A 26,049-nucleotide genomic window follows, 5' to 3' on the forward strand; every position below is an offset into this window, starting at 1 on the left:
CTGACCTTTCAGTTAGCAGTCCAGCACTTAACCATCATGCCACGGAGGGCTCCTTCCATAAAGATTGCGCTGCAGTAGAGTCGATTCCGACTCACAGAAGACCCTATAGAACAGAGTAGAGCTGCCCCATAGCGTTTCCAAGGAGTGGCTGGTGGATTTGAATTACCAACCTTTTGGTTAGCAGCTGAGCTCTTAACCACTGTGCCATCAGGGTCCCTCCATAAAGACTACAGACTTGGAAACCCTATGGGGCAGTTCTACTCTGTCCTATAGCATCACTATGAGTTGGAATCAACTCGATGGCAATGGGTTATTCCTCATTCCACCATAACTACTATTAGGATGAGGTGGTACTTGTTACATGAAGAAAAATGTTGACATGTCAGTTACTATTCACAAGCAGCAAAAATATTTTGGGACTGAATTGGGTGTGCCATTCTTGTAAATGGTATGTTTAGAAAATAATTTATTGAATGTAGCTGTAATAATGCACCAGGCACTGAGTTAAGAGTGTTTGTATGCACACACACACACACACACATCAAATCTAATTTATCCCCAACTACAATCCTGAGATTTCAGAACTGTTACTCTACAGATGAGGAAACTAGGGTTTAAAGAGATAAGTGCCTTACCCAAGGTTTCTTCCATACTAAGTCCATCTCCACCATTGTAGTCACCTTGAGTGTGTGTTTTTTTTTTTTTACTTTTATTTATTTATTTTTTATTGTACTTTAGATGAAGATTTACAAAGCAAACTAGTTTCTCATTAAACAGTTAGTACACATATTGTTTTATGGCATCGGTTAATAACGCCATGACATGTCAACAATCTCCCTTCTTGACCTTGGGTTCCGTTCCCTATTACCAGCTTTTTTGACACCTCCTGCTTTCTAGTCCTTGCCCCTGGGATGGCATGCCCCTTTAGTCTTGTTTCGTTTTATGGGCCTGTCTAATCTTTGACTGAAGGGTGAAGCTTGGGAGTGACTTCATTACTGGGTTAAAAGGGTGTCCAGGGGCCATACTCTCGGGGTTTTTCTGGTCTCTGTCAGGCCAGTTAGTCTGGTCTTTTTTTTTTTTTTTTTTTTTGTGAACTATAATTTTGTTCTACATTTTACTCCAGCTCTGTCCAGGACCCTCTATTGTGATCCCTGTCAGAGCAGTCAGTGGTGGTAGCCAAGCACCATCTAGTTGTGCTGGACTCAGTCTGGTGGAGGCCGTGGTAGACGTGGTCCGTTAGTCCTTTGGACTAATCTTTCCCTGTATCTTTAGTTTTCTTCATTCTTCATTCACTCCCAAAGGGGTGAGACCAGTGGAGTATCCTAGATGGCTGCTCACAGGCTTTTAGAACCCCAGATGCTACTCGCCGAAGTAGAATGTATTCTTCATAAACAATGTTATGCCAATTGAGCTAGCTATGAGCTAGATGATGGTCTCCACAGCCCTCAGCCCAGCAATTCCAACCCTCAGGGAATAAGGATGTGTCTATGGAGCTTCTATGACCTTCATCTTGTTTTTTTTAAAAAGGTATTTAACGTCTCCCCCCTGCCCAAGGATTTTTTTTTAACCTGTAGTAAATATATATATAACAAAATATTTGACTTTTCAATAATCTTCACATGAACAATTAAGTGGCGTTAATTATGTTCATCATGTTGTTCATGCTAGTTTGGTGGTAGAATTCTTAACGTTGCACTTAACACATTTTTGACAATACGTCATTATGGTTTAGACATCATTGTAAAGATTTTTCACTCCAAGTCATCACCCATCGATATTATCTTCTTTTTAAATATACTCTGACATTTGTGAGGATTGCATCTTCAAGACCTTCCGCAATACCCCCAAACCACTATTGTGTATGTTTCTCCATACACACATAAAGGGAACTACAAAGCCCCTTTCGAGGGTGATGCATTTGAGGGCCTGCACTTACTAACTGGGAAGCGACACAGCCCTGCCCTCCACCCTCCCGGGAGGTGGGCACACGTAAGTTTGTCCTGGTGAAATCACAGGCATCTACCTCAAAGTAGCTCTCCGATGATCAAAGCCAAACATGTTAAATCTCTGAATCACTAAAGATATTCAACACAGTATGTTTTTGGAAGAGATAACAATACTACTATCACAGTATTTCTGATGGGCAAGGAAATTTCTGAACACATTTTTGATTTCTCTGAGAGAGGAAGAACTAAGGACATAGGGGCAGAGCTGAGGACAGGAGGATCCTTCCCACTTCCGGGTATTTCCAAGCTCCCTTTCCACAGTCTGCTCAAGACAGTGTCCTATCTCCATTTTGTGAATAAATTTAATCCCTTTTCCTCACAAAATTCTTCTCCAGGGTCTTCAAACATACACAGCCTCCCAAATGTGGGGAAAAATTTCCCTTGATAGTAATATTCATGATTTTCTTGGAATAGGGTTCTTTTACCAACCCCCAGGCGACATTGCGGGCTTACCTGCCAACATTCTCAATGGGAGCTGTTTTAAATAACATGAGGCAACATTTTGGGAGTATCTACTCCTCACCTGGCTTCATGCTGGGCTGGGGGGTATGTGTGTGCAAAGATCCCTGTGTTCAGAAAGCTGAAGGTCTGATAAAGAGGCAGACCTACAGTCACTATATGTCACAGTAAATATAAAGTCGGAAATGAGAAAGAAGATCCAGAGAGGGAGAAGGAGCTAGGACAGAGGCAGAGACAGCGGTGGGCCACAAAGGGTTTAAAGAAGCAGGAAGTGGTTAACAATGTCAGATGAAGCAGAAAACCCAAGAAGATGAAGTGTGAAAAGCACACCAAGTTTGGCTTCGAACTGCGAACAGAAAGAGATAAGGCAACAGCTGGAGAGCAAGACACAGTTAGGGAGAGAGATCCCCTTAGTTGCACCTTAACATGCCCTGAGGATGATAGATTCAATTGCTTATAATAAAGATTTTCCCCTACGGCTGATAGCTGCCATGGAAATGTCATGATGATGGATGGATATCGAAACAGCTTCAGATGTAATCAAATTAAGCTGGTGGTGGGTGGAACACACCCTCTGGAAGACAGGCTAGAATTTTAGGCTAGTGTGAAGATTAGCCAACATTCTGCTCTAGAGTTCTAAGCAACTTTTAAATTCATCATTTAGAAAACTATTATGTATGTAAAGACAATCATTTGAGTCTGTCTGAGTTCAAATCCCAGCTTTACTGGGCGACTTACTTAAATTCTCTGTATTCCAGTTTCCTCATCTGTTAAATGGAGATAGTAACAGTGCTCACGCTGCAGCTTTGCCGGAGGAGTGAATGAGTTGATTCACATAAAGTCTTTAGAATAGTGACTAGCAATGGTCAACCCTGAATATATTTAGCTATAATTATTATTATAAATGCTAATATCATTATTTGGTCTTGTTTTGGTCACAGTCTCATAAAAATAGGGCAGTTTATTTACCTAGTTTTACAGCTAAGGCAAATCGGTTGCACATGATTAAATGATTTGCTTTGAGCCCTGTACACAGCCAGAATTGGGATAAAGCTCTCAAACCTGCACTCATATGCAGCCTTGTCTCTGTTAAATATGAACACCTTTTACCCTAATGGCACCACTATTGTAGGATAAGACAATCTGAAGTTATTTTATACACAAGAACTGAAGTGATAGAACAAAATCTTTAGTCTGGTGTTCTGTCTTCATTCTTTTATCCCAGCTGTATTGGGTCACAGGTTCACAAATAGTTAAAACAAATCTAACCATATTGGAGCAAAAAAAAATAATAACAATGCAATAAAGGAAATTAAAAGGAAAAATGTTGAAACACTGTGAAACATCCAAACTGATGTCATTCTTACGCAGCCCTAAGTTTCACGAAGCCTTGAGAGAACTTTCTGAGGACAAACAGAACAGCAAAGCAATGCTAGGGTTTTTACGCAAGAAACACACTAAGCATGCCATTTTCATGACTGTCCACTTTGTAGAAGTGTCAACATACTCTGATTCATCCTGGAAATGCCAGCACTTAGCACTATGCCTGGCACAAAGGTGGCCTGTGACACATGATGGTTTGTTGAACTGAATGGAAAAATAAGTTGAGGAGTTGAAGTTAATCTAACCTGTCCTGGGAACTGACAGGAGTATAACCTCCATCACAATACAAAAAAGGAAATGGACACATTCCACAGGTTCGTAATCTGCAGCAGTGGAGAAGATAATTCTAAACAAGAGATAAAACAAAAATCAGTTCTATCAGGCTTTGGAATGCACCAAATGATTGCAATTTGGGGAACACATTTATTTTTCATGCTGTGCACAAACTAAAATAAAGCAGGGATAACTTCATTTTCTAAAGGTCAAGTGGAAAAACAGAGGGAAGGGAGGGAAGAGAGAGAGGAAACAACACTCACATGGAGGGAGGCGCTAAGCAAAAGACGCTCATTCATTCATAAATGTCAAGTCCTCATTTCAGTAGCACCTAATGTTATCACTATCGATAGCATAATGTAACAAATTTAATTTATAATTGTGGCTAAGTTTTTGATAAAGGGTTAAACTGCATTGTAGGGTTTAATTTTAAAACTCAGTCAATGATGTTATATTTTTCAACAACTTCTATCAAAAACCTTTTTTTTGTTGTTTGTTTTTAGGCTCTCGCGACTGAACTTTAAGTGTCTGTTATGTGGAAAATTAAACTGTACGACTGATTCTGATTATGATGGAATACTGGGTATCAGACTTACTCTCCCACCATAAGCAATGATGAAACTAGACAAAATACATGAATCAACTGTTTTCATGCACTAGACAGCACATGGCTCTGATCCTTGAAAGAAGGGGAGCACACAGGGTGAGCTGTGTATTCATCCCAGCTTTCTGCTTGGAGGTACTTTCCAAATTGTGGCACAGTGAGTAAATCCCAAGCAAAAAGGAGCAGTCTCGCTGAAGAGAGGAAACAGCAATCAGAGTTCCAGGATGCTGAATTGGCTGGATTTTATGCTGTAAGATACTGGAAAGGAGGGAGCTGTGCAGTGAAAGAGCTCCAGATGTCTGCATAGGTCTTTGGCCAAATGCTAAGCTGTGCACGCTCAGGGCGATGCTCTGTGAGGCCTGGCTGACAACAGCTACTGAGAAGCTGTGAGCCAGACAGTGATTCCAGAGGTCTCCCAGTGCAGAAAGATGAAACACATCAGAATGAACCAGAGTGTAAAGACTTCACCAAATAACCTGGGGCATTTAGTTGAGATGCTGGAAAGATCAGGCCTTAGGAGGGCTACTCTATACTAGGGGCTACTCTAGACCTGCCCTAACAAAGCACAACAAAACAAAAAACAAGCATAGACAGGATCTAGCTATCTGCCAATAAATTAACCAACTGCCAGGACAAAATTCAATCCTCATAAAGGTAGGACAATAAAATCTAGATTCTCAACTACCAGCATCCATAATGTGCAGCAATAAGAAGTTGTAAAAAAGCAGGAAAATGTAACACAAAAACAGGAGGAAAAAATGCTCTGTAGAAATCAACTCAGAGATGGCACAAATATTGGAATTAGCAGACATGAAAATAGCTATTATAAACAGGTTTAAGGAGGAAAAGGAAAACAATGGACATAATAAGTTAGTGTATAGAGAATCTCAGCAGGTAAATTAAAACTAAAAAAAGGGGGGGGGGTGGGAGGAGAATCAAATGGAAACCCCAAAACTGAAAAATGCAATGTCTGAAATGAATAATTATTTAAATAGGCTTAACAACAGGTTAAAACCTGTTGCCATCTAACCAATTTCCTAAATGTCCAATAAGGGCCCAGCTAGCACAAGGTCTTACACAATATTTTTTATAAAAAGTCATTCTGTGAAAAGTATACGCAGCAGCAGAATTAAAATATAAAACCAATACATACATAAAGAGGTACAAACTTTAACATCACTTATACAGCTGACGACTTTTCTAAGAGCAGCTTTTATAGAAAGTGTGTATTTGGGATATGGAATCAATCAAAGGATCATAGAATATTAGAACCAGAAAGAACTTTTATGATCTTCTCATATAACACCTCTCAACTGAGAGAACAACCAAAATTTAGAAGGCAATATGGAGTTTCATGATCTGAGGAGTAAGCCCCTTTTCTAGATTCCAGGAACTGATTATTTGAGAGAGAACTCTTTCTGGTAATTTCTTTTGGGGCAAGAGTTTTCTACTATTGTTTAGCTACATAAGTGTACAAATATGAGCTATGTTCAGGTCTTTAAATATACAGTAAAAGCCAATGACTCAGATAAATTAATGTTTAAGTGCTTACATTATTTCTTTCTATATTCCTTTTTTAAACTTTCCTTGTTCAAAATATTACTACAAAAGATGTTACTGTTTTGCTTATTGACTCTGGGTGTATCATACAACCACAAAGTCTTAAATGCTTACAGACTGATTCATTTTGAAAACCTTTCATCTTAGAACCCCCCCAAAACAACCTACCTTTAAATATGACCAGAATGTAATATGAATAATTTTACCTAATGAGAGCAATATAAAAGTTATCTCCTTTTGAAATTATATCTGCAACCCAAATAATGTTCTCATCATTAAAAAAACTAAACATCCTCTCCCCAAGTCACCACATTAAATTGTCTTTCTGTGGGTAAATAAGAGGTTTGTAAAGTCAGTTACCAATCTAAGAAAAACAGCTTTCAATAATCATAGACACAGAACAAGAACATATAAAGTGAAAGCTTATATGAATCTAAGTAAAACCCTAACTGTAAAAAATGGGGATAAAATTTTGACACATACTATTGTGATTTCCTCTTTTGCATTTTTTTTTTTTTTATATGACTTCTTCCTAACCAGCCAGAAGCATCCATTTGCCTCAGGACGTTTGGGCCTGTAGCAAGGAAGCAAAGGGCAGGAGTGAGTTCACTCTCAGTCTTTGCCATTCAAAGTGGAATTTTTCAATACCTAGCAAGGCAATGGTATTAAAAGTCAAGCTTTGTCAAGAATTAAAGGAATTTCTAAATTCCCCAAAGACTCCAATGACATATTGATAGCAAAACTTGAAAAGCTGGGGACTGAGTTTTACACTAAGCAACAGGGAAAGAAAACTTAGGTTATGACAATAAACGAACAACCATGTGCCTAGGGAATTAGTCGGGGAGGTTTCTAGGATGAGAGGAAAGAGATTCTATGAGAAGGCAGCTGAAGAATGGAAATATCAGTAGCAAAAGCCCCCATTCTCCCTCCCTCTACCCTCTGCCACAGGCTTAAACCAAAGCACCAGGCAGGACCTGGACTGATGAAGCTAGGAGGTGCATAGGATGTAAAAATTAAGGGAGTATTCCTTCTTAGCCTCACGCACCCAACCCTGAGAGGGAATGCTTCCTTGAATTTTGTTCCCTAGGAACCAAGCTAGGCTCACCTTATTACGCCCTGGCACAAAGATGAGGATGTGGTGACAGAAATGTCTGGAGAATTGTGGAGGAATGGGAAGCTGTAGAGTTAGTGTTCATCTTCCAGGTGGAGATGGAAGAACCTGGCACTTTCCCAGAGCCTCTTCTCTCAGTGAATATCACATGAAGTACTAAAAAAAAAAAAAAAAAGTGTGTACTGGCATTCAAAAAATGAGTTCCCCAAGAAAGTGAGAGGGGAAAATTACAAAAACATCATGAATGTGCCCAAAGTCAGGATTTTCAACCATCGTGTTTCTCCGAATATCACTGTGAAAATAGTATGTGTAATGGATTGAATTGTGTCCCCCATAAAAATATGTTGAAGTCTTAACCCTCGTACCTAGGAAAGTGACCCTATTTGAAAATAGAGTCTTTGCAGATGTAATCAAATTAAGATGAGGTCATATTGAATTAGGGTGGGCTCTAAATCTAATGACTAGTGTCTTCATAAAAGAAAGCAAAGGGATATACGCATAGAGACACAGAGACATAGGGGGAGAAGACCACTGAAGACAGAGGCAGAGACAGGAGCTATGCTGATAAGCCAAGGAACAGTTGGGGTCACCAGAAGCTGAAAGAGGCAAGAAAGGATCTTCTCCTAGAGTCTTCAGAGAGAGAGTATGGCTCTATTGACAGCCTTATTTGAACTTCTAGCCTTGAGAGCTGTGAGAGAATAAATTTCTGTCATTTTAAGCCATTCCATTTGTAGCACTTGTTACAGCAGCTCTAGGAAATTAATACAGTGTGCTTGATCACTTTTTGTATATGGTTTTAAAAAGTCTTGAGCCAGTCTATTACTGCCTTAAAATGTATTGCAAGTATTTAGTCTCTCAGTTGGTGCTCTTAGAAATGAAAATAAAATTTTAAACATTTCCCCAAGGAAAACAAAACTGATGTGAAAAAGAAATTTAGGAATTCCTTCCAAAGATAAGTATATATTCATTCTGAGTTATCTGTGGTTTTTTACTACCTTGGTCTCTGACTTCTTCTGTACTGGTAGGTAATTAAAAGTTCACTGTACATAGTTCATTAATGCAATCAGCACTCAACATTTTCTTTTGGTTAAAATTTGGGGAGAGGAGAATTCACACTGGGTTTTGTTCATTCATTCAATACATTTATGGGCACCTACTATGCCAAGCATTATACTAGGTGCTTTTAGATATTGAATCATTTAATCCTCTCTAAAACTACGTACTTTTGGCAAAATTAACTTTACTTAAAGAGGTTAAAAGTTGTCAAGTTCTCACTGCTAGTAACAGGTAAAGCCTTCTGAGACTCTGTTACCCAGTCAAGTATTGTACCTCAATAACAACACTCTAAGCCTCTGGGTGGTGCAAATAGTTAACGCTCTCAACTGCTAACTGAAAGGTTGGAGGTTTGAGTCTACCCGGGGTGCCTCGGAAGAAAGTCCTGGAGATTTACTTCAGAAAAATCAGTCATTGTAAACCCTATGGAGCACAGCTCTACTCTGACACACATGGGGTCCCCATGAGTTGATGCCAACTGGTTAAAGTAAGTACCACCGTAGACATACTTTAGCCAAGTGTGGCTCCCAGAAGCAGGCTCTGTGAAGGGATTTGAAGAATAAATAAAACTTTTGGCCTGTAAATATTGAAAGAAAAATTTCAGAGGCACTATGACCAAAGAATGTCTGATGTGGTCATAGAGCAGTTAGTTGCTGTAATTTTGGTAAGGAGATAGGGAATGGAAGTTGTCAGCATGTGGAGGTCAGGTTGAGACATAACTATAGCAGGGGCAATAGGGGACCAGCAAAGGGTTTTGACCAGGAGAAAAGCTGGGTCAGGACTGTTTTAAGAACTACTTCCAGTAGTTCTCAGCTAATGTATGGCAATCTGGATAGGAGGAGGGGAGACTGGGTGGGGGAGGGCAGATGGAGTCTATCTTGGATATTCTGGTAGGACCTGGACAGGACCTGTACTGGGCCACACCGGGGGGAAGGGAGGGTTTCACTTCCCATAAAAGTGTCCTCTCACAAGCTCTCTTTTTCTACCCTTGGAAAACAGGGTAGAATTCCCTACTTTCTTGATTAGAAAAATTTGTTTGCTCTTTACCTGAGAAGAGCTGCACTAGAAAGATAGAATCCAAGTGATGCTCTAGGAAAATTAACCCAGTGGTGATACAAAGAATGGATTTAAGAGAGGTCAGTTAGGAGCTAGTGCCCATGCGAAGCATAGAGTCATAAGGGATGGAAGTGGAATGCTAGTTGTCAGTTGGACACTTGAAAAGGATGGAGACAGTAGCATGTGATTGAAGTAAAAACTTAATGATGACTCCTCAATTTCAAACCTGAACGACTACGAAAATGGTGGTCTCCCAGTGGGAAATAAGAGAAGGCAATAATTTGGGAATGAAGTGTGTCTATTTTAAGTATATTGCTTTGGAAGGTACAAAATGACTTTTGTCTTAGTTATCTAGTGCTGCTATGACAGAAATACCACAGGTGGTTGGCTTTAACAAACAGAAATTTATTCTATCACAATTTAGGAGGGTAGAAGTCCAAATGCAGGGCACCAACTCCAAGGGAAGGCTTTTTCTCTCTGTTGGCTCTGGGGGAAGGTCCTTGTCATCAATCTTCCCCTGAGTCTAAGAGTTTCTTAGCACAGGGACTGTGGGTCCAAAAGATGCGCTAAGCCCTTGGCTCTTATTTCTCTGTGGTAATGAGGTCCTTTTCCTCTATGATCTATTCTTTCTTTTATATCTCAAAATAGATTGACTCAAGATACAACCTATTCCTGCAGAATCCTGCCTCATTAACATAACTACCTCTAATCCTGCCTCATTAATGTCATAGAGGTTACAATTTACAACTCACAGGATAATCACATCAGATCACAAAATGGTAAACAACCACACAATACTAGGAATCATGGCCTAGCCAAGTCGACACATTTTTTTTTTTTTTTTGGTGGGGGGCACAATTCAGTCTATAATAACTTTCATGGAGAAATCTCTAGAAGGTGTTGAAGGTGTTGTATCTGCATGGGGATAAAGCCATGTGTAAGAGAAGGTCTGTGCTGAGGGATAAAATGGTAGCAAATGGAAACAAGAGCCAAGGACAGACCTTTGAAGGAACTGAGTAGAATGGTCCCGTCCAGACAGACAGGAAGGACAGGAGGGGACAAGAGTGGAACATGCATAGCCGTGGAGATAAAGGGAGAAAAAAAAAAAAAAAAAAGGGAGAGAAGTTGGTAAAATGCAGCTGACTTGTTGAGGAGGATTATGGGGATGTAGACACAGGGGCTATTTGGTAATGAAGCATTTCCTTGATGCTTTCCTTCCCCATGCTAGGATAGCCAGGACTTTTCTTCCTTGTCTTCTCTGTTTGGCTGAGCACAGGTGGCCTTGATGGTCAGTTAGCCACAAGCATTTGCTTGCATATCAGTTTGTGCTTTAGATCAAATGCTTCCTACAAGCTAGAGTACAGAATAGGGACACAGTGAGGAAATTAACCCTGCCTCCTGAGAGAGCCGTTTCAGGACAGTGCTGGGAATGAAAGCCAAAGTGTAAGGCGTAATGGAATAAGAAGATGGAAAGGAAATTTAAGAAGCACCTAATTTTTTTTTTTTTTAATTACAGTGGGGAACCCTGCTGGCGCAGTGGTTAAGCATTTGGCTCCTATCCAAAATGTCGGCCGTTCAATCCACCAACCGCTCGGGGAAATCCTATGGGACAGTTATACTTTCTGTACTATAGGGTCTCCAAGAGTCGGAATAGACTCAACCTGTAATGGGTTTTTTTGGTTTAATTATAGGGGAGCAGGGCTGGGGGTTATGAGGAAAAGATGTTACATCAAGAGAGAAGCAGCAAGAATAAGATGTTTAATTCCAGAGTAGGAGAGATTTGACTAGATTCCTAAAACTGTGGTAAAAGCCAGTGGAAAGGAGAGAGTGAAGATGCGGGAAGAGGCCTGTTGCCTTCAATCGATTCCAACTCATAGCAATCCTATAGGACAGAGTAGAACTACCCCATACAGTTTCCAAGGAGCGGCTGGTAGATAACTACAGCCGACCTTTAGGTTAGCAGTCGAGCTGGGTAATAAACCGAGTGAGATCTGGGGATAGACTGGTGCACACAGGGGAGGGTGAACCTCTGACAGAGGGCGGGGGATGAGTGAAGATACAGAGAAATGTGAAGGTTGGAGGTGGAAGTAGCGAATGGCCCCCGAAGAAGGAAGCTAAGGCCTAATGGAAAAACACGCTGGCCTTGAAGTTCTAAAACTGCTAAGTATCAGTGGTGTGACCTGCGGCAAGTGACTTAACATTGAAAGCCTCAACTTCCCCTTCAGTAAAGTGGGGGTATCACCTACCAACTCACAGTGGTGTTGTCCCGCTTATTTGCAAGTGCTTTCTTGGCTGTTTCTGTTTTTGTTTACTTGTGTTTGCTTTACAAGCGTGGTAAAAGGTGGGTCATCTGAGCATGGATAAAGCAGTAACGCCAGAGGCCTGAGCGATCAGAAGAAGGTTTTAGAGTGCTGGGGATAGCGCAGCGAGATGAACAGGACTTGAATAGAAGAACTTGGAAGCACCATTGAGGATCTGGGGAGATGGGAGGGCAGAGACGCCTGATCCCGGATCAGTCAGGTCCCTTGGCTGACAAGAAGGTGTTTAGGGAGGTGTGACCACGGCTCTGTCTCTGAACCCCTTTCACCTGGAGGTAACAAGACAGGCGCCCACCTTGGGGTCCTCGCATCTCAGAAGGTCTTGGGATGGACTTCACCAAGCCCCTGGGCTCCGGAAGGAGAGCTCCGACAACCTGCTGGGGACGCGGGCGGCTTCCTGGGCACGTGCAGCGCCCGGAGCGCGGGGTGCAGCCGGCCCTCTGGCACTACCGCCGGCTTTTCTTTTTATTTTTTTGCTAACTTGCTGAGTGAGGGGAGGCCCCGCCCTCCCGCGCGGTCAGCGCCCGGCCAGCGCCCTGCACTGGGCCGCGGGCGGGCGGGGGGGCGGGGTCGCGGGGATCGTTCCCGCCTCCCGTTTCCCGCCTCCCGCCTCCCGCCTCCCGCCTCCCGCCTCCCGCCTCCCGCCTCCCGCCTCCCGCCTCCCGCCTCCCGCCTCCCGCCTCCCGCCTCCCGCCTCCCGGCGGCGCTCCTTCCCGGACGGCGTGGAGCGGCGGCGGCGGCCCTGGGGCCATGGCACTGCCCCAGGCCTGGCTGCAGCCCAGGTACGGCGCCTGGCCTAGGCCGGGGAAAGGGGGCGGGAGGGGGCCTCAGGGCGGGGTTGTCCCGGTGCGCGGGCGGGCACCTGTTTAGTACCCCGTGCAGCCCTGCGGCATGCACGCCCTCGCGCTTGCCGGATAGCAGCTAATTTAACCCTCTGGACAAGGCTGGGAGGAAGGCACTGTTATTTTCTCCAATTAACACATGAGGAGACGGGAGGGACAGGCTGCGTCGCCACTCCTTCCCCGTTGGGCGCCCTCTGCCAGTCCCCACTCCAGCTCCCCCTCTGCCCCTCGCCTGGGAGCCCTTCATTTGACTCTGGGGCGCCGTGTTAAGGGTGGCTCCATCTACCTGATGGAGCCGTGATGGTGCAGTGGTTAAGAGCTCACTCAGGCTGCTAACCAAAAGGCCGACAGTTCGAATCCACCAGCCACTCCTTGGAGGCGCAGGGGGGCAGTTCTACTCTGCTGTATAGGGGCTGCTGTGAGTCTGAATCAACTGGACGGCAAGGTTTTTTTTTTTTTTTTTTTTTAACCGCAGAAACACTTACCGCAGGCACAAACTCCAGGCCTTGTTCCAGAGAAACGGGCTCAATGGTACAGGGGTGGTGTCTGGGAATCCTTATGTTTAACCGTTTGGTTTAGATTCTGATGCACCTCCCCACCCCTTAGTAGTTCATAACATTTAGTAGGCTCCCGAGTAAAGCCACACAGTCAAACTGTATCTCTTCCCAGCTTATTTGCCCTGTTTCTCAGAGGTTGCACATCTCCATCAAAGAGAAAACCTTAGCTGAGTTGTCACCACTGACAGGGCCACTCCCACCACTTTTGTGAAGCGTCTAGACCCTCAAGGAACACTTCAGACATTCTTTTCCTAACTCCCTCCAACAGCGTATCTGTCAATCTTCTTTTAGTCATCTCCCCAACAACCCACAACACATTTTTAAATCCAGCTTGATTTCCCCTTTCTGGCCTTCTGAGTGACTAAACTGCTTTCTATATGTGCCTAACTAAGGAAACTTTCCATCTGCCCTCAAAATGTAACAGCAGAGAGGGACTAGGTACTGACCTTAGTCACATCATGCATTCAAAAGTCAGGTATGTCCACTTGTTCAGTTGCCCACCAGTTAGGATTGCTGCCAGTACTACTCCTCACTTGTTACTACAAACCCTTTATAGCTTAGGTTCTGCACTTAGCAGGCTGAGCTTCTGAAACACATCTGACCACATCGACCACTCTCCATCCATGTTAATTTCCCCCTAAAATATTTAAAGCCATCTTTGCAATGATTGCTTCGTAACCCTTGGTGAACAGCGAGGTTAGGGCTTCACCAAAGATGAAAATTAATTTTGAAATAGAACCATACTTGGTTTTAAGCAAATGCAAGATAGTCACTTTAGCAGATAATGTGTATTGTGGGGCCCCTTTAAAAGCTGAAGTGAGTTTGGGGTAATGAAGTAAAAGACTCTGATAATGGAATAAACCCCTTGCCTTTGAGTTGATTCCAACTCATAGTGACCCTGTAGGTCTGAGTAGAACTGCCCCACAGGGTTTCCAAGGCTGTGATCTCTATGGAAGCAGATTGCTACATCATTTTCCTGCAAAGTGGCTGGTGGGTTCGAACTGCAAACCTTTGGGTTAGCAGCCAGGTGCTTAACCACTGTGCCACCAGAGCTCCTTGACAGTGGAATAGTAGGCTGTTAAATATATAAAAAAAAAATATATAGGCAGTATAATATGGAAAGGATCATTACAAAGGAAGTGTTTGATGGTGTTTTCCTGTATTTGTAGGTACAGGAAGAATGCCTATCTTTTCATCTATTATTTAATCCAGTTCTGTGGCCACTCGTGGATCTTGACAAATATGACAGCCAGATTCTTTTCATTTGGAAAAGGTAAAACTCCAAAACAATTTTAGATTTTAAAATTTTAATCATCATTTTTACCTGGTCCTCCTTATATTAAATCTTTGTTTAATTTCTATATTCCTCACCCAGTCTCCTTCAGTCCTCCAAAATTTATATTTTTCACTAACTGTATTTATTGGTTGTTGCAAAAAACAGAACCTTTTTGGTTGTTGCAAAAAACAAAACCTTTTTGAAGAGGTGAGAAATAGGATAAGGGAAAGAGACTTGGCTTCCCCCTGACTAGGCAGTTTACCCTGAAAACACATGCATGGCCTTTGGAAGTTACCCTTTTGCTATTCCTTTTTCGTCCTGCACCAAACTTTAGCAGATTTGATGTGTTTTGAGGAACTCTGTAAATGACATTTTGCGCACAGAAATTGGGAATTAAACCAAATTCTCCCCATGCTTTTTATTCCCCAGGTTTCAGGTAATTGGATATCACTAGTAAGTGAATGACAGAATTCACATTCCCCAGGCTTTATTTGCTCCCCTTGAGAAGTAATGTGCCATTAAGAAAATGACACACTTTGGAGATGGCTAATCACCTGTATGGGATTAGTTTTGGGCATTAAGGTCTTAGTGTGCACATTAATCGTTCAGTCATAAATTTCCTCTAGTTTCCTAAAAAGTAAAGACACTGGTTTTTAGATAGCATTTCAGTTTTTAAAAAATGAATCATTAAATGACTGTCAAAGTAACATTCTCTCACGTTCCACCCCACACGGATATGTGTCATCACAGTTTACAACTGTTGGGTGACTTGACAATTTGAGCAACTGCTGTTTTCAGCTAAAAACAAACGTGTAGAGTATTTCTGGGGAAAGTTATGCTGTGCTCATCACTTCAGACTTCTGTATTGTAAAGAAAGCAATCTACTTCTGGAGTCCCGTGAACTATTTTATGTTGCTTTTTATTACTGAAAATCTATGGATGAATTCTTGTGTTTGTTAAGAACCTCCAAAGATACAACCAAAGGCTTGAATTTCACACAGGAACATTCAGCACTGGGTGTCTTTAAGCGGAGGAAAACAGAAGCTGGGAAACACAAAATGGGAAAACTTCCTTTATATTTAAAAAAAAAAAAAGTCCCTTCTAGGCCTTGGAAGTAAACCATGGCTGGGTGGGGAGATTATAAGTCATTTGCAACATAAATCACAAGCCACAGACTTTTTCTTATGCTGCCTCCATGCTTGTGAACCCAACATTGCCGGGGATACTGTTGCCTTTCCAAAGTGAAAAGTTGCCTTAGTCAGCAGTGTATTTCTTCATTACGCAGCCCTTATAATTATAATTATATGATATATATAGTAACAACAACAAAAAAACCCCATTGCTATCGAGTCAATGCCAATACATAGTGACCCTGTAGGACAGAGTAGAACTGCCCCATATGGTTTCCAAGGAGCACCTGGTGGATTTGAACTGCCAACCTTTTGGTTAGCGGCTATAGCTTTTAACCACTACACCACCAGCTTTTCCATTATATATATGTAAAATTATAATTGTAAATTATAGAATCTACTTATAATTAAAGAAGCACAACCCGTGGAAAGCAGACTGAAATCAACTGAGGGTTCAGTACAATTTCTGAATCAATGTATAAATTAAGTAGCTCAACAGCAATCTAATAATGTGAATTAGTAACACCTGCTCTCCACACATCTGTCAGTTTGTTATACTGGGGTGGCTTGCGTACTGCTGTGATACTGGAAGCTATGCCACTGGTATTTCAAATACCAGCAGGGTCACTCATGGTGGACAGGTTTCAGCTGAGCATCCAAACTAAGACAGACTAGGAAGAAGGACCTGGCAGTCGACTTCTGAAAAAATAAGCCAGTGAAAACCTTATGAATAGCAGCAGAACTTGTCTGATATAGTGCTGAAAGATGAGCCCTTCAGGTTGGAAGACACTCAAAATACAACTGAGGAAGAAAGAGTTGCCTCCTCAAAGTAGAGTTGACCTTAATGATGTGGATGGAGTCAAGCTTTTGGGACCTTCATTTTTTGATGTGGCATGACTCAAAATGAGAAGAAACTGCTGCAAATATCCATTAATAGTAGGAATGTGGAATGTATGAAGTATGAATCTAGGAAAATTGGAAATCATGAAAAATGAAATGGAACACATAAAGATTGATATCCTGGGCATTACTGAGCTGACATGGACTGCTATTGGCCATTTTGAATCAGATAATCATATGGTCTGGAAATGACAAACTGAAGTGGAATGGCATCACATTCATTGTCAAAAAGAACATTCCAAGATCTATCCTGAAGTACAACACTGTCAGTTATAGGATAATATCAATATGCCTACAGTTAATATGACTATTAGTCAACTTTACACACCAACCACTAAGACCAAAGATGAAGAAATTTGTTTTTACCAAATTCTGCAGTCTGAAATTGATTAAACAGGCAATCAAGATGCACTGATAATTACTGGAGACTGGAATGCAAAAGTTGGAAACAAAGAAGAAAGAACAGTAGTTGGAAAATATGTCCTTGGTAATAGAAACGAGGCCAGAGATTGCACGATAGATTTTATAAGGCCAACAACTTCTTCATTGCAAATACCTTTTTTAAACAACATAAATGGTGACTATACACATGGACCTCACTGGATGGAATATACAGGAATCAGATCGACTACATCTGTGGAAAGAGATGATGGAGAAGCTCGATATCATCAGACAGTATAAAGCCAGGGGCCAAATGGGGAACAGACCATCAAGTACTCATAAGCAAGTGCAAGTCGAAGCTGAAGAAAATTAGAACACGTCTACGAGAGCCAAAATATGACCTTGAATATATCCCACCTGAATTTAGAGATCATGTCAAGAATAGATTTGATGAATTGAACACCAATGACTAAAGACCAGACGAGTTGTAGGATGACATCAAGGTCATCATACATGAAGGAAGCAAGAGGTCATTAAAGAGATAGGAAAGAAGGAAAAGACCAAAATGGATGTCAGAAGAGCCTCTGAAACTTGCTCTGGAACATAGAATAAATAAAGCAAAAGGAAGAAATGATGATGTAAAAGAGATGAACAGAAGATTTTAAAGGGTGACTTGAGAAGACATGGTAAAGTATTACAATGTGCAGAGACCTAGAGTTAGAAAACCAAAAGGGAAGAACATGCTCAGCATTTCTCAAGATGAAAGAACTGAAGAAAAAATTCAAGCCTTGAGTTGCAATACTGAAGGATTTTATGGGGAAATATTAAATGACACAAGAAGCATCAAAAGAAGATAGAAGGAATACACAGAGTCACTGAGCCAAAAGGAATTGCTCGATGTTCAGCCATTTCAGGAGGTAGCATATGATCAAGAATCGACGGTACCGAAGGCAGAATTCCAAGCTGCACTGAAGGCATTGATGAAAAACAGGGCTCCAGGAATTGATGGAATACCAGTTGAGATGTTTCAACAAACAGATGCAAGCTTGGAAGTGCTCACTCATCTATGCCAAGAAATTTGGAAGACAGCTACCTGGCCTATATTTGTGCCCATTCCAAAGAAAGGCAATCCAACAGAATGTGGAAATTATTGAACAATATCAGTAATATCACACACAACTAAAATTTTGCTAAAGATCATTGAAAAGCAGTTGCAGCTGTATATAGACAGGGAACTGCCAGAAGTTTAAGCCAGATTCAGGAGAGAACATGAAACCAGGGATATCATTGCTCATGTCCATATCAGATAGATTTTGGCTGAAAGCAGAGAATACCAGAAAGATGTTTACATGTGTTTTATTGACTCTGTAAAGGCATTCAACTGGGTGGATCATAACATATTATGGATAACGTTGTCAAGAATGGGAATTCCAGAACAATTAATTGTGCTCATGATGAACCTGTACATAGACCAAGCGGCAGTCCTTTGAACAGAACAAAGGGAAACTGTGTTGTGTAAAATCAGGAAAGGTGTGTACCAGGGTTGTATCCTTTCACAATTCTTATTCAATACGTATGCTGAGCAAATAATCCAAGAAGCTGGACTATATGAAGAAGAATGGGGCATCAGGATTGGAGGAAGACTTATTAACAACCTTGCGATATGCAGATGGTACAACCTTGCTTGCTGAAAGTGAAGAGAACTTTGAGCACTTACTGATGAAGGTCAAAGACTACAGCCCGTCAGTATGGATTGAACCTCAACATAAAGAAAACCAAAATCTCACAATGGGACCAATAAGCAACATCATGATAAACAGAAAAAAGATTGAAGTTGTCAAGGATTTCATTTTACTTAGATCCACAATCAATGCCCATGCAAGCAGCAATCGAGAAATCAAATGACACATTGCACTGGGCAAATTTGCTGCAAAAGCCCTCTTTAAAGGAGTAAGGTGTGCCTGACCCAAGCCATGGTGTTTTCACTTACCTCGTATGCATGCGGAAGTTGGACAGTGAATATGGAAGACTGAAGAAGAATTGATGCCTTTGAATTATGGTGTTGGTAAAGAATATTGAATATACCATGGATGGTCAGAAGAAGGAACAAAGCAGTCTTGGAAAAAGTGCAGCTGGAATGCTCCTTAGAAGCATTGATGGCATGACTTCGTCTCACATACTTTGGACATGTTATCGGGAGGGACTAGTCCCTGGAGAAGAACATCATGCTTGGTACAGGGTCAACGAAAAAGAGGAAGACCCTCAACAAGATGAGTGGCTGTGACAATGGGCTCAAGCATAGCAGAAATTATGAGGATGGCACAGGACTGGGTAGTGTTTTGTTCTGTTGTACATAGGGTTGCTATGAGTTGGGACCAACTGGACTGCACCCAACAATAACAAGTAACACCAGCTACCTTCCTCCTTCACAGAGCTGTGTAATTGATAATTCTGTGTTATGTCAAGGCCAGGGCATTGGATAAGAGTATGGACTGTCTGCCTCAGACATCCTCTGTAAAGTGGGATGATAAGAATAGTGTTGCTTCTTAGAGCTGTTGAGAAGAAAAACCCTTAGTTTGCACTTGGTAAATTAATATCATGTGACTGTTCGCCAGGCAATAAAGACAGCAAACTCTTCCCTAATGTGGTAGGATTTCATTTTAAAATTAAAACAATGGTCCTTCCAGTTTTTTCTCTCCCACTTCAACCCTCTCTAAATGCCATATTTCATTTCAGGCCCCCTGCAATGAAAACTCCAAAAGTACAAAGCAGAGGCCCAAATTCTCATGTTTAAAACTAACAAAAGTTAAACAAAAACACTAGCCAAGGATGTATAGGACACAAATGGTACATACACATAAGATGTTACATTATTTGCTATCACAGTACCATTACTATCGTTTCCATAAAGCTTAAAATAATGGCCTTCTCATCTTTGCCATTTTCTTGACAATGGAAAAAGTTGTGAGCATGGCAGCTTCATAACCATTCTTTAATAAGCTCACATCAACCTATGTACTCTTGATGTAGTATAAATTCTAATTGGTTACTTTTTATGCAGGAATTGCCTTATAATCTCATATATGGAGAATAAATACTGTAGTTTTGGCCATGAAATTTTCTTTCTCAAGTTTTTACTTCTTTTTGGAGGAGGAGTAATTAAGATGTAGTACAGTATGAAATGCATTCTTCAATTGTATTGTTTAATTTAATCATTTAGTAGCTTGTTTGGACAATTTCTGACATGTTCAATGAAAAAGGAAGTAAATAATCTCAATTTTATTGCAAACTGCTACATAGATTTGGACTGCGATTTAGTTTTCTGTGGGTCTTTTACTTATTATATATATATTTTCACCGGGCACAGATTCAGTGGTTGATACTTTTTATGCTATTGGACTTGTGATGCAGCTTTGCCAATCCATTTCCCTTCTGGAGTTGCTGCACATATATGTTGGCATTGAATCAAACCATCTTCTCCCCAGGTTTCTGCAGGTAGGCTTTAATCATATTATTATTGTTGATAATCTATAATTTATCTTTTCTCTATTTACAGCTTCCCTTGACTTTATGGCAGTGAAAGTCAACCATTGCCTTAAGTAATTAATATGAAGAATTAATTCTGTGAAAGGATTAACCAAAAGCCAAACCCAAACCCATTGCCATCAAGTTGATTCTGACTCATAGTGACCCTATAGGACAGAGTAGAACTGCCCCATAGGGTTTCCAAGGAGCAACTGGTATATTGGAACTGTCAGCAGCCAAGCTCTTAGCCACTGTGCCACCAGGGCTCCACGAAAGGAGTAGCTCACTCTAAAACACTGAGCGGTTAGAATAGCTGTTTGAAAACATTCAGGGTATTGATGCTTGTTGATCTATGCAACACTGCATTGATCCTACCCTGGCGGGAAATGTCTCAGACACTTCCCCCACTCTCACTATGCCATTGCCCTGGGAGGTGGTATAGAACAGTGGAAAAATATAGGATAGGAGTCATTCACACTTGGGTTTGATGCTTGGCTCCTCCACCTACCAGCTGTGGGATCATGCCATCAATAATCACTGAGCTGTTATGGGAAAAGGACAGCACATACAATACCTGCCAAAGAGTAGGTGATCAAAAAAAATCTTTTTTTTTTTTATTGTACTTTTGATGAAGGTTTACAGAACAAACTAGTTTCTCATCAAACAGTTAGTACACACATTGTTCTATGACATAAGTTGACAACCCCACGACATGTCAACACTCTCCCTTCTCAACCCTGGGTTCCCTATTACCAGCTATGCTGTTCCCTCCTGCCTTCCAGCCCCTGCCCCAGGGCTGCTATGCCCCTTTAGTCTTGTTTTGTTCCATGGGCCTGCTAAATCTTTGGCTGGAGGGTGACCCTCAGGAGTGACCTCATTTCTGAGCTGAAAGGGTGTCGGGGGGCTATACTCTCAGGGTTTCTCTAGCCTCTGTCAGGCCAGCAAATCTGATCTTTCTTTTTGAGTTCCAATTTTGTTCTACATTTTTCTCCAGCTCTGTTGTGATCCCTGTCAGAGCAGTCACTGGTGGCAGCCGGGTACGATCTCATTGTACTGGGCTCAGCCTGGTGGAGGCCGTGGTAGATGTGATCCCTTAGTCCTTTGGAGTAATCTTCCCTTGTATCTTTAGTTCTCTTTATTCTCCCTCGCTCCCAAAGGGGTGAGACTAGTGGGGTATCCTAGATGGCTGTTCACACTGTAAAAACATCATTGTTAAAATACGTCAGAATTTTACTCTACAGGCAGTTCCCGGGTTAGGAGTATCTGACTTACACATAACTCGTACTTGCCCCTTAAAAAATTAGTGTTATGTAAATTTGCCTTCACCTTGAAATGACTGAACCAGCCCCTGCTTGTAGCAAATTCTTCATCACAATCACCTTTACTTGCTGCATGTACAGCTTTTAAATCATTGAAAAGGCTTCAAGCCTTTTCTTGCATAAAACCAAAAAAAAAAAAAAAAAAAAGAACAACCCAACCTGTTGATTCCCACTCATAGTGACCCTATAGGACGTTGTAGAACTGCCCATAGTGTTTACAAGGAGTGGCTGGTGGATTTGAACTGCCGAGCTTTTTGGTCAGCAGCCGAGCTCTTAACCACTCTGCCACCAGGGCTCCTTCTTGCACTAAAGTAAGGCAAAATAAGAACCATAAGTACCTGTTCTGATTTTGTAACCTGGGGACTGCTTGTATTGCCAGCACCTAGCGAAGTGCTTAGAACATAAACATATGCCTTAAATTTTTGTTGAATGAAGGAGTAGCATAAATCCCTGTATTAAATTTTTTTTAAAATACCATGGAAGTTTTAAAGATGTGAATAGCAGTATAATCCTAAGGAGCTGTGTTAGTCATCTAATGCTGCTACAACAGAAATACCACAAGTGGATGGCTTCAGCAAAGAGAAATTTATTCTCTCACAGTCTAGGAGGCTAAAAGTCCAAATTCAGGATGCTAGCTCCAGGGGAAGGCGTTGGGGCAAGGTCCTTGTCATCAATCTTTCCCTGATCTAGGAGCTTCTCTGCACAGGAACTCCAGGTCCAAAGGACGCGCTCTGCTCCGGCACTATTTCTTGGTGGTATGAGGCCCCCAAGTCTCTCTGCTGGCGTCTTTCTTTTATAACTCAAAAGAGATTGATTTAAAACAGCATAATCTTGTAGATTGAGTCCTGCCTCATTAATATAACTGCCTCTAATCTTACGTCATTAACATCATAGAAGTAGGATTTACAAAACATAGGAAAATCAGATGACAAAATGATGGGCAACCACACAATATTGGGAATTGTGGTGTAGCCAAGTTGACACATATATTTTTGGGGAACACAATTGAATCCATAACAGGAGCCTATTAAGATCTCAGTATTACAAATGCAGGGGAGATTTTAAATTTTACTTATTAACTAAAAGCTGTTGTTGCTGTATGCCATCGAGTCAAGAAATGGCATTCATTAGGATGATGACATTTTAAGTGTTGAAATATCAAATATAAAATTAAAATAAGAGCAATATTCAGATTATGAACTCCTAATAACAGAGAAGTCAGTTAGCTAGCTAAGACCTAGATGGAATTCCCTTAAACTTCTTTCCTTACAAAATAAAAAGGGATACAGATCTGTCCCAGAAGAAGCATTATTATTTGGGAACCAGATTTATTGGCATTTATTCCTTGTTTAACAGGTCTGCTATGCTTTGAAATCTGTATCAAAATGTGTACAGTATCAGCATCTCACAGTGCCAGCCTTGGAGAATAGCATTAACAACCTAGGTTAAATGAAAGGTGAATTCTATCATATGGAATTATTTTGTTTGTAGCATGATCAAGTTCAACTCAAATGTACCAATGATCATGAGCCTGAGTTGGCTAATATTAGTTTCAGAGCGGAACAGCATTTTCAAAATTAAGACTAGTGCCATTTTAGTTATTTTCAATGTAGAGAAAGCACCCAGTGAGAAACAGGATGGGTAACTTTATAAGAAACTTGACTGAACACCTTGAAAATGCTCAGAAAATTTTATTGAGTGTTTTTTATGCTTTCCAAAATTTTCAAGGCTTGCCTAACCATACAAAATATTATACTACTTAGAATCCGATTTATTGGAGTTGCAGAAAATTCCAGGATATTTAAGTGTGCTCTTCATCCCTTTTAATTAAAACTCTAACGCCTTATAGAAATATGATTATTGTAATCAGAGAACCATATCCTAGTCTGGTAACTAAAAATAAGGGCCAATATACATTTGCACTTTAAGTTAAGGATGAGGTTGCAAGGCCTACTGTAAATGGAGCTCAAATGATTTTTTAAGACTTTAGTTGTTGGGAGGGATAACAAGTAAGGGATCACCAAATGAGGAGAGTTAATTACCATTCTCATCCTGGAGTGATTAGCATTAGTTTTTGTTGTGGTTGCTTTGCATGCCATCTTTTTTTTTTTTTTTTTTAAATCTCTTGCATTTCAGATTTTATCAATTTGTTACTTCTTTTATTCACTTATCATATTTTCCATGGTTTTCAGAGTAGAAATGGCGTTCATATTTTCCAAGGTTTTCAGAGTAGAGATGGTGTTGGAGAAAGCTTCAAAAACACTTGTCATCATATTCAAAGTTCCATTTTCTCCCCTTTTCTCTACTAGAGTTACGCAGACACTTAGAATTCCCTCATTGTGAGGTGATTCCGTGCTTGCTGCTTTAAAACAGACAAACAAAACTCTACGGTTGAGTAATCGTTCTTGGTTTTCCTGTTTCCCCATTTTTAGATGAAGAAATTGTGGTTAAGAGAGAGGCTAAGTTACTTACAGGGTGGTCATAGCTGACTGCCTACAATACGTGCAAAAGATGCATGGTGTTCAGCTGCCTTGCAGCATGCAGAAAACTATGTCTGCACAATCGTGATGTTATCTGACATTACCTTTGGGAGGTTCTAAGCCACAGGTGATTTCTCTCTTTGGAAACGGGTCTTCCAAAATATCAAGATAAGTAATTTTAACTAGCAGTTTTTTAATTTTAACTAGCAGTAGGAACTGATTTGCTAGTTGAGCAATTGTTATCACATGTATCAAGTGGTGGTGATGTGTGTATAGGGGGTGTGTTTGTTTTCTGTCATAATTTTTTGTTGTTGTTCTGTGCATTTTTAGGAGTTTTATACATATATCTTTATTTTGACATTTAGGGAAAAGCCATTATGAATTTCTAAAATTACACACAATTGCTGAAGGAAAAAAATTGAAAATAAGACAAAATCACACAACATACAGGTATATATTTTATTATTTTTTGATATATACTTAGGAGAAAAGGGCAAAAATATAAATAGCTGTACATAGTTACATGCATATTTTCTATTCTTGAAAATAATTATATGCCAATTGAAATCATATAAGGAAATGTAGTAACTTTTGATATTTTTAATTTTAAAATGGAGAAGTAAAAGATCCAAAAGCATATAATTATTATAAGAAATGTTAATAATATAAGTGACAACTAGGCATCTCTCTTTCCCAACGCCTTCTTCCCAAATGAGCTTGCATATTTTATTAGTCCAGTAAAAAACGCTAAGTGGGGAAATGGAGTTGATTTCAGTAAATTTAATAAAAACAACCTGGCTTTTATAGAGCAGAAAGACTACCAACTCTGAAATATTGATTTTGAAGAGCTTTTTTCAGACTTCGCTTGTGTGGAAGCCCGAGAGAGAGGTTTTTATTGACGTAGTTTTAGGATATTTCAGCTCAAGAAGAGGGGAGAGAATATCCCAAAACTTAACCTTTGTATGGTGACATTAGACGGATACGCATTGTAGAAAACCCCAGCACAATACAGCTTCCTCCATTACCTTTTGAGAAATGCAAAGACTTCATTTATAACTGAATTAAAATGGATAAATTCTGTATCCTTCCCTTTCCATCACAATAGACACTACTGTACATGTTTATTAATTTTATAGAATATCAAACACTTTTCAAAATTTATTAATCAAAACACTTAGGAATTGTTATCCAAAATTATTGTGCCCATGGAAATTCCATTTGTGAGCCCAGATTGCACAAACCATTTCTATATTTACCAAGATCACCTCTGATATGGGCAAGCAGGAATCAGCTTGCCAAACATGATTCCAAAGATCTCAAAGTCACAAATGTGAAAGAAAATTTCAAAGGATAAGTGTCTTAAACTGTTTAAGGAAAACACCCTAATTTCTCTTGAGCTGCTAAGCAGATGCCATTTGTATTGCTAGATTAGATAATATTCTGATTTTCCATAAAATTACATAGAGTTTTTTGTCCAATTTTCAATTTGGGAAGAGGCTTAGATTAGAGATAAAACTGTGCAAAAGATAGTGTTGAGCTATAAGATCCTCAAAACTGTGAAGTCTCCTGGAAGTAAATTATATATACAATCCATTTTCTAGGAAAGATTTTAGATTTTTCTTCTTTTTTTTCACTTTTGATCCATGGAGTTCCTTGGTGTGATAATTATAAAGCTATATTCATAGTATAATCTTAAAGATGGCTGAGGTTGATTTTTTGTTTGATTCACTGACAGTCTTATTTATATAGAGAAAAATCCTGTCAATATATTATTACATTATATTTATGTTTTTATTTTCTTAATAAGAAAAGCTTA

At 40.4% G+C, this 26,049-nt stretch overlaps 1 protein-coding gene and 1 long non-coding RNA gene across 5 annotated transcripts in view; one reads left to right on the forward strand and one right to left on the reverse strand.

Annotated features, from left to right (window-relative positions):
• The window catches only part of LOC135232313 (uncharacterized), a 31,101-nt gene extending 20,477 nt beyond the window's left edge, over positions 1 to 10,624 (reverse strand). Inside the window, exon 1 of the long non-coding RNA XR_010322851.1 lies at positions 7,391 to 10,624. This is a non-coding gene — a long non-coding RNA (uncharacterized LOC135232313). The remainder of the gene's footprint in view (positions 1 to 7,390) is intronic.
• A 1,880-nt stretch (positions 10,625 to 12,504) lies between these two features.
• HACD4 (3-hydroxyacyl-CoA dehydratase 4) overlaps positions 12,505 to 26,049 on the forward strand; it is a 32,543-nt gene continuing 18,998 nt past the window's right edge. For all 4 annotated transcript variants that reach the window (XR_010322853.1, XM_064290446.1, XM_064290448.1 and 1 more), the window contains exons 1-3: positions 12,505 to 12,605; positions 14,392 to 14,495; positions 20,277 to 20,404. Coding sequence is in view for 3 of the 4 variants with exons in the window: in XM_064290446.1 (XP_064146516.1) it covers positions 12,574 to 12,605; positions 14,392 to 14,495; positions 20,277 to 20,404 (264 nt within the window). In the remaining variant the exon portion in view is untranslated. The remainder of the gene's footprint in view (positions 12,606 to 14,391; positions 14,496 to 20,276; positions 20,405 to 26,049) is intronic.

Source organism: Loxodonta africana, chromosome 9 (genome assembly GCF_030014295.1).
Source record: "Loxodonta africana isolate mLoxAfr1 chromosome 9, mLoxAfr1.hap2, whole genome shotgun sequence".
Taxonomy (NCBI): domain Eukaryota; kingdom Metazoa; phylum Chordata; class Mammalia; order Proboscidea; family Elephantidae; genus Loxodonta; species Loxodonta africana.